At 42.1% G+C, this 9549-nt stretch overlaps 1 protein-coding gene across 1 annotated transcript; it reads left to right on the top strand.

Annotated features, from left to right (window-relative positions):
* Positions 1 to 1328: 1328 nt before the first annotated feature.
* Positions 1329 to 6131, top strand: TPBG (trophoblast glycoprotein). The gene is made up of 2 exons (XM_039853003.1): positions 1329 to 1429; positions 2165 to 6131. Exon 2 carries the CDS (start codon positions 2484 to 2486, stop codon positions 3735 to 3737), a length of 1254 nt encoding a protein of 417 aa, XP_039708937.1. The 5' UTR covers positions 1329 to 1429; positions 2165 to 2483; the 3' UTR covers positions 3738 to 6131.
* The last annotated feature ends 3418 nt before the right edge of the window (positions 6132 to 9549 follow it).

Raw genomic sequence — 9549 nt, 5'->3', positions numbered from 1 at the left:
AAAACACTTTTAAAAATAAGAAAAAGGGATTTAGATAAATGTGCTGAAGATGCAAATTAGTGAAACTGGCTTTTTGCTCAAATCGCTGCAATCTCCAACCCCTTCAGGCCCTGGACCATTTTTGCTGTTGGCTCTGCAGGCTATCTCCTGCCACAAAAGTAATCAGAAATGGACTTGAGAGTTAGGGCCTTTCTTCACACTAAGCCCACGAGTCACAGACACAAACTTCAGCATTCCTTACTTGATCCTTTTATTACCAAATCTTAATTTCCCTAACTCTTTCTCTAATTGCTATTTCTCTCCAAAACGAAGAAGCCTGGAATAACCAGTACCTTCTCACCCTTTCAGAGAAATTATTTGATTGGGACAGAGGGAATACAGAGTTACCGACAGAGCAAGGATAGAGCTTTCAGGACACCAGACCTCTCCATTATAACAGATCCTTCAATCTGTCCCTTTCCCAACTCCATCCTCTCCACCTCCCCTGCCTGCGGGGCGCCTCCTAGGGCGTTAGACTTTAGAGCCAAGCATCTTCTCTCCATCCCAACCCCCCCCGCCCCCCACCCCGTAAACTCTCCCAGTTTAAGTGACATGCACAGACACACTGTTGCCACATCTGGTGAGGAGGGCGGGTCCACTTTCCGGTGACTCACGTCGTTACTATTTGTCTTTTGTTTCTAGGATGCTTTGGCTGCAATTTTCTTCCCTTTGTTTTTAATTTGGGAGGAGAAAAAGCTAATGAATCAAGAATGAATCTTCTCTCCACTAACCTTTTCTTTTCTTTCTTAAAGTTGGTTCTCTCTTTTCACAAGTTCCATAACTGTTAAGATGTGCGGGGGCGGGACAGGTGGGGACGCACTCTTTACACCTAAATCTGAAGTTGGCGCCTAAGGTATCACTTTGATGGTAAGACTTTTTGAAGCTTTCTTGCAGCTTGCTGGGCGTTTTGCTGCTGCCACTGGACAGTTTCAGCTCTTTTCTTTATGTTGTTGCTTCGCGCTGCTGTCACGCCTAAATTTATCTCGTTACTCTCCTAAGTGTGAATCGGGGTGAATTCCACGAGATTCACTAGCGGATTTGTTCCTGTCCAAGGTAAATACAGTATGCAAAATGAGGAACCACCAAAAGATGCCGGGGAGGGGGAGAGAGGGATTCCCTCACCTTTTCCGGCACATTCCTCGTCAATTTCCACCAGGAGGAGGCGCGCAGCGCTGATCCCCTCCAGTCTCCTTTCTCAAATCTCCCTGCGGAGGGCTGTCAAGGTTGGCCGCGCGGCAGAAGTCCCTCTGGCCGGCCTAACCCTCCCCTGCCCTCAGGTTGGTTTTTCCCAGCTGCGGAGGTTGGGCCAGGGGCTGGGGTACTAGGAGCTGGAAAGTCACCGCGACTCCGGTGGGACTCGGAGTTGTCTCTGGAGGTGGCGGGCGCGGAGGTGAGCGGTTGGGAGCTAGCCGCGCAGGCGAGAATCGGGAGGCGGCGCCGGGGCCCCTCCCATCCTCTGGCGGGAGAGTAGCCTAGGTCCCGGGTTTCACCGCTGCTTTGTTCGCGGCCTCTTCCCTCCCATTTGGAGATGACTGGAACCTCCTCTGGGATCCGAGGAGCAGGCGAAGGCTCGGGCTGGGGTGGGGGTGGGGTGTCATCTGCTCTAGGGTCCTTTGCTTTCTGTTAATCCGAGAGGGTACAAAAAGACATGAGAAGACGCTTGTAACCTGAAACTTCCCTCTCATCCATCTGGACCTGGAGGAGAGGTCCGGGCGGGGGCGCAGACCCGGAAGGCTGGTCGTCAGCGGAGGCGGTGAGGGAAGGAGCTGGGAGAGTGAGAAGTTTGGTCGGGAAGGCGCTGGGGATTAAGCAATAAGTTAGACGCGGGGGACGAGTCTGATAACGAAAGGAGGGCGGAAGGTTGGAGAGGTATATATAGTGTGGGCCAAGGCGGAAGGAAGATTGCGCTCCTGTCTTGGGGCGCGCGCCTCTCTCCCGGGTAAGGATGTGCGTGGGACTGGGCGCGGGGGGGCGGGGGTAGGGTTGAGGGAGCGAGGCCCGAACGGGCTTTCGGAGGGAGATCTTGGGGACTGAGTGGGGACGACTTGGCTTGGCTAGGCCGGTTTCCGTACTCGGGAAGCTGCGGCCGCTGCCGCTCCTCACGGTTCTCTCCCGCTTGTCCCAGGTCCTGCAGCGGATCCAGCGCAAGGCGCCAACAAAAGAGGCGAGGAGGTGGCAACCCGGGGGCGGCGGCAGGAAGAGGAGCGGGAGTTGAGTGTCCACACCCGCTGTGCGTACTTTCTAGAGGGAAGGGGCGGGGGAATCGGCCCTGGGAGGAGGACATCCGGTGGTCAAGGGGTTAGCCAAGTTCTGGTTGCTGAGCCCTCCCACGAGAGGAAAGTTTTCTCTAGACACCTCCGGCCGACCCGCGCTCTCCGGGCCCAGCTCCCGAGCCTTCGGAGCGGGCTCTGTCCCAGCCCAGCTCCGGGGAGACCCGTGCCGTGATGCCTGGGGGGTGCTCCTGGGGCCCCGCCGCCGGGGACGCTCGGCTGTGGCTGGCGGTGGTCCTCCTGGGCTGGGTCACCTCGTCCTCACTCACCTCCTCGGCGACGTCCTCCACCTCCTCCGCGCAGTTCCTGGCCTCCGCGGTGTCCGCACAGCCCCCGCTGCCAGGCCAGTGCCCCCCGCCATGCGAGTGCTCCGAGGCGGCGCGCACCGTCAAGTGCGTTAACCGCAACCTGACCGAGGTACCAGCGGACTTGCCCCCTTATGTGCGCAACCTCTTCCTCACCGGCGATCAGCTGGCGGTGCTCCCTGCCGGCGCCTTCGCCCGCAGACCGCCGCTGGACGAGCTGGCCGCGCTCAACCTCAGCGGCAGCCGCCTAAAGGAGGTGCACGCTGGCGCCTTCGAGCAACTGCCCAGCTTGCGCCAGCTCGACCTTAGCCACAACCCGCTGGACGACCTCAGCCCCTTCGCTTTCTCCGGCAGAAACGCCAGCGCCTCTGCCCCCAGCCCCCTGGTGGAACTGTTCCTGAACCACATCCTGCCTCCTGAGTTCGATCGAGAGAACCGTAGCTTCGAAGGTATGGTGGCAGCGGCCCTGCGAGCTGGCCAGGCTCTGCGCGGGCTCCACCGCCTGGAGCTGACCAGCAACCACTTGCTCTATCTGCCCCGCGACGTACTGCCACAAATGCCGGACCTTAGGCACCTGGACCTGCGTAACAACTCGTTGGTGAGCCTGACTTATGTGTCCTTCCGCAACCTGACACACCTAGAAAGCCTCCACCTGGAGGACAACTCCCTCAAGGTCCTTCATAACGGCACCCTGGCAGAGTTGCAGGGCCTGCCCCAAGTCAGGGTCTTTCTGGACAACAATCCCTGGGTATGCGACTGCCACATGGTGGACATGGTGGCCTGGCTCAAGGAGACAGAGGTCGTGCAGGGCAAAGCTAGGCTCACCTGTGCATTCCCTGAAAAAATGAGGAATCGGGTCCTCTTGGAACTCAACAGCTCAGACCTGGACTGTGATCCTATCCTCCCTCCATCCCTGCAGACTTCTTATGTCTTCCTAGGTATTGTTTTAGCCCTGATAGGTGCGATTTTCCTACTGGTTTTGTATTTGAACCGCAAGGGGATAAAAAAGTGGATGCATAACATCAGAGATGCCTGCAGGGATCACATGGAAGGGTATCATTACAGATATGAAATCAATGCGGACCCCAGGTTAACAAACCTCAGTTCTAATTCGGATGTCTGAGAGACAATCGAGGACAAAACAAGGACAGCTATGCATGAGATGTAAACTTAAGCTTTATCTCATCCTATGCTTGCTCCATCTCCACTATCCACTATAGACACCACTGACCTTGACTGAAAGCAGTGAAGGGACTTTCCTTCCTTGTCATGTAAAGTTTTTTGGTGTGTTCTATTACTGTAAGATGATAAACAATTGCATAGTCTTTTACCTTCTTCCTTTTCTTGGAACTCCTTAATACAGGTGGAGGGATTTTTCAAGTTTCAGCATGAACATGGACTCCTGGCTGTCTGTTTCTCTTAGCACACACAGTTCAAGGTGTAGCAAGTGTACCCACACAGACAGCATTCAACAAAAGCTGCCTCAACTTTTTTGAGAAAAATGCTCTATTCTTAAGTATCAGTTTTATTCTCATGTACCTAAATTGTGGAGAAAATGATTGCATTCCATAAACTGCCTGCAGACCTTAGCAAGCTCTTCAAAGTAACTCCATAGTACACTGGAGCACCTGCATCCGAGAGCATGCTTACATTTTACTGTTCTGCATATTACAAAAAAAAATAACTTGCAACTTCAGATAACTTCTTTGACTAAGTAAATTACATTTTTGACTGCAGTTTATATGAAACTATATGGAAGGTTTTTTTATAAACTGCATCGAGATCCAAAAGGCTAAATTGTTTTAAAAAAAATCAATAAAGATTCTTAAAAGAATTACAGTTGTGTTCAAGTTTGATATTTGAAAAAAGGATGAGGGACAATGATATTGAAGGGTCTTGGTTCCAGTGATAATTAAGGTATTAGTTATAGCTGAGCATGAAACTGGAACAATATCATATAAATAGACTTCAGAGATAATTTCGAGATGGTGGATCCTTTCAGGATTTAGAAATTTTGAATATTTATGTGAATAGACTTCCTGTGGTCCCAAAGTTAATGCTATTCAAGAAACAATTTTGTGAGAGCATTACAAAGTTGGTAAGAGGGAAGAATTCTATATGATAAACAGTTCACAGTTTGGGGCTTTTTCTAGACTAAGTTTTTAGGATAGAACAAAATTATTTACTTAAACTCTCCATATGAAATTGTTCTATAGGTGTTTAGAGTATACAACAAATATGGTGCAAATAAATGTATGAAAATTAAGTGTCTTAAAGGTAGAATATACTAAAAGATTTTAAAATATAAAGTTTTCCTAAGATCATAATACAAATTGAAACAGACTTTCTTGAGAATATTTTTTTTAAAAAAATGGAACATACACAGTGGATAGTTTATCAGAGACCCTGCTAATATGTTTAAAAAATTGTAATGATGGGGTAGGAGTTTGAGGAAATAACCGGAGATAAATGTATGTGTTCATAAACAAGTGTCTCGACTAATCATAGTTTCTTATGTTTAGTTCAGTATTTATAAATATGAGGATATTTTGATTTAGATAAGCTATGTGTTGGTATATACACCTTTGTGAGGAATAAAATCCCATTTAGGTTTAAATAAAAGCAATCGGTTAATCAATTGATATTCTCTGAGTTAAATTCAGAAGTGTTCAAAATAGGGCTAAAATCATGACATCTGTTCTTTGTGTAGACTACACAGTCAGAATATGAATTTTAACTATATTAACTTTCATAAGGTTTATTTTATAAAATGTAACATTTGTTATTTATGGTTATACTTCAGATCCTATGAAAAAGTTAAATATATGGTACTTAACATTCCGTTAAACGTTTTAAGTGTTCATCAGGAATTCATAAACTGGCTGCTTGCCATTATTTCCAAAGAATGATAAAGATATGAGCGTGCCAAAAATAGTGAAAACATATAATAAGAGCACACACATGTTAGGAATAAACTGCTGATGGACTTTAGTAAGTCTGCTGATATTGTAGAAAACAAATTGTAATATTTGTAGTCGCTATTCAGAAGAATTATTTTTCCATCATGTGATAATCTAACAGTTAAAAACTGAGCTTTATGCTAGATCCAGGAAAGCAGTAGTTTCATTAGTCTAGCTTTTCTCATCATCAACTCACTGAAGCAGAATCTGATGAAGTGAAGCCAAGTTTTCATCTGTTAGGTGGATGGCTTTTTTTAAGTTATAATTTCTTGCTTCTTTTTCATTCCCTTGCTTCTTTCTCTGTATGAACTTCCGAATATGCCACTGCTCTCTTTTCTATCACATCACTCCTTGCTATTTTCTAGTACATGGCAATAGAACATTCTTAAGGTAAAAAATATTACTGTTTGAAAACAATTGGTATTGTGCAGTCATAATACTCTAAGTCTATAAGCTTATAAGGCATTTTGAGTTCCTTGGAAGATAGGAGCTATATAAACCCAGTAAGTACAAGGGAATATAAGAAAAATGAAATTAAAAGTATCATTTTAAGTGTACTTGTATTAAGCACTGTTCTTTAGTACCATTATGCATTATTGATCCTAGAAACCTACAAGTAATCCATTTTTAAAAATTTATTTTGGTTGATAATACACTATTACTCAGCTTAACAAAGGTTTCAGAGAAAACACCATTTATCCTTTACAAGTTTCATCTGAAGAAACTTAGAAGAATATAGGTTTCCCCCGCCATCTGAAAGTAGAGTATTCTAATGAAAACTTCTGAAGGCTGAAATGATGTAAAGTGAAGAAGCAATTACCATTAGTTTAAAAGCAAAAATCTTCTTCAAATTTCTTTCGGTTAGTGGAAAACAGGTACTAAAACTGGTCTTTTGTAAAAGTCAAGTGGCCTAACTCAAACTTTCAAAAAGCATGGAATACCTGTACTTAAAAACTTAAGCACTTGATAAATCTTTCAATTTAAAAAGCTATTAACATGTCCAAAAAATCTTAACTTAAAGTGGCAAGATTTTAGGATAATATGGCTATTTGCCCCTGGATTGTAAAACTCCACTTTCAATGTAACCATTCAGTTTGCAGCATTTAATATATGTATTAACAGTTTTGCTGTCTCATGTAATTATGGTGACCTATAAGGCACATTTGTTATCTTATAGCCGATAGGTTTTTCTTACAAAATAAGTAGACTTTGAAGCGTATTTGCTAAAATTTTTTAAAGAAAAAGGAGCCACAAAAATTGATACTATCAATAAGAGACAAGATTTTTTTTTTCAAAGGCAAAGAAAGTCTTCATGGAAATAAATGAGCAAATCACAAATGGTAAATCCTTTTAAAATATCTTGAATGGCAGCAAATGTGGATTATGCACACCTCAATATTTAAATAGAAATAACTTACATCTTTGTTTTCTGTCTGTTTAATTAAAGTGGATGTAAAAAAGAAAGGTTCAAATGAACTGATTGTTTCCTTAGGATTCTGTTTTCTTCTGTCCCTTCTGGTCTAATGTTCCAATACTGTGCTTAACATTCTTGAGGACATTAGAGGCTTTACAGCTCTAGTTTGGGGCTCCTTTGTATCATTTCTATTTTCCATTTAAAATCTTCCCTAAAGTCTACACAAAAAGACACCATGAGGATGTACAAGGTTAAAAACAGTTTGATATATGCTTTATTCCTGCCCCCAAATCCATTAAATTATCCAGTTTTCAGAGAGCAGCATCATAAAGTGAAGACAAATATTTATTAGATGAGATTCACGTTTCACTTCTACACTTGTGCAAGGATTTTTCACAGTAAAGGAGAGGGAAAGAAGGAAATTATATTTCTAGTAATATATGAAAAATACTTTGACAATGTCTTTAAACTCTTTCAGTAAAACTGTAATTCTACACTTGAAATAATTAGTTTAAGAAAATATATTCTGTATTGTGCAGGCGATCTTGTCTTCTAGATGGAGAAAAACAGCTCTTGGAGGATGTTTTGTACAGCTATTTTTCTGTTCTTATCCTTAGAAACATTTGACTCAAAAATGCAGGCTGCTTTTATTTTGTATTTTATCTTAAAAACATTTTAGCAGCTCTAAATCTTTAGTGTCATGGGTTAAAAATATCTATATTTAAAAAAATATTTAATATATGATTCATATAATTTTTACAAAAAAACACACGAATTCTTAGTATTTCAAAATTGGAAGGGCTCTTAGATGTGTCAAGCCCAGTTTCCCATTCTACAAATGAAGAAATTGTTAATTGTAACATATCATATATAACGACAACCAGGACTAGATCTCAGGGTTCCGGACTCCGCCTCTAGTGCTCTTTTTTCCCCACATGATGGCATTATTAATAACCTACCTTGAGACCTTTGAAATTCCCATGTTTAATAAAAAGAGGCAATTGCCATGGTTTTGTTTTTGCTTTGCTCTCATTCAGTTTCAGTTGGCTCTAAATTTTATAGTATGCTTCAGATCCCTGAATATGCTTAAATATGTTTGAAATGACTTTGTCATAGCAATCTTATTATGAAGCTCCTCTGAGTCTATAATATGATAGAAAATATTTTGGTAGTTTAATGGTGATAATTCTTTTGAAAAGAAAAATAAAACTCTGGAAAGTTGTGCTAGCTTGTGTAATTCTATCTTAAAAAATGAGTTAGCTCAGCTGGTGAGAACACTAAACAAATGAGACCAAGTTCGTGGCCACAAAGTCAGTCATTCTGTCACCAGGTGAGACAGTCAGCTTTGCATGCTCTGCTCTGCCCTCTAAGGCCACACCCACTCCAGGTGCATTGCTATAACCCATCCTCTGAGGGCCTAGACCAAACGGAATCTAAATCAATGCAAAACTATTATCACTCTGGAAAACCAGTGGACTTACCAGCCAAACCTTGGCAGCACAGCTGCTGATGGGCCCGTTCACTTTCTTTACATATATGTAGGACCAAACATGGCAGTCCCTATATCCTCAAATTATAGTATGTATGCCACAGATCACAAAAGTTTTCTCATTTATGTGAATTTTGAGAAAAACCTATGATCAGTATCTTTTAATGTATTACACAGGAAATTAGGTTTGCTTTGCTACTTGAAAATGTGGTTTAAGATTAAAGATAATGATTAATATATCACAAACTTGTATGTAAATGTTCATAAGAACAGGAATGCAGTTTATGTTTAGCTGACATTTTATGATAATAGGGGTTATTTGTGGTTCACAGTTTAATTGTAAGGATACAATTGTTTTCAAGGAAGCAAAAGCTTAAAATATGGCCAGCTATAATAGTTTTTGTGACAAGTAAATATTTAATAATATGTTTTAAAGAACCTGAGGATGCCATCAAGATAGGCTTATTTTAAAATGGAAATTTATAGATTTCCCTACTCCCTTACCCCCATCCCCACAATCTTATTTCTACTACTTTTTGTTTTTTTCCCCCAAAGAGAACCACGATACATAACATTTCAAGGTGACTGCTTGCACACTGGAGAATTAGACTGACTAAAATATTAGGTGGGTCAGTGTACAAATATACATTTCTCTACATGAAGCAGTTTCTCTCAGTTTTACAATACAGTTAGCCAACTGTTAGAAGACTCTATCTTTCAATTAGACACGTTCTGTGGTTATTCTTACAGATCATGGAAAACACAGCTATAAAACTTTTAAAAGACATTTTAAAATTAACTCATGTTTCTTGTAGATTATTTAAAAACACAGGGTTGGGTGGACACCATGAATAGTCTTACCGCTAAGGAAAAAGTGCCTTAATATTGAGATAAACCACCATCTGTTTAAATCACATTGTATCTTGCCTTTTCACTTACAATGCTGAGAACATTCTCCAGTATCATTAAAAACTTTTAATATCTGGTTTTAAAGTACTGCAGACAATCACATATTTTATACATATAGGGTGTTTCTTACAATTTTACCTAATGTTCTAATACCTGTGTTTCT

This window comes from Pteropus medius, unplaced genomic scaffold, assembly GCF_902729225.1.
Source record: "Pteropus medius unplaced genomic scaffold, Ma_sr-lr_union100, whole genome shotgun sequence".
In the NCBI taxonomy this organism is placed as follows: domain Eukaryota; kingdom Metazoa; phylum Chordata; class Mammalia; order Chiroptera; family Pteropodidae; genus Pteropus; species Pteropus medius.
Note: the sequence above shows the minus strand (reverse complement) of the source record. Positions and strands in the feature narration are given on the sequence as shown.

Coding starts and splice junctions, on each gene's coding strand:
- TPBG (XM_039853003.1), top strand. CDS start 2,484: ATGCCTGGGGGGTGCTCCTGGGGCCCCGCCGCCGGGGACGCTCGGCTG.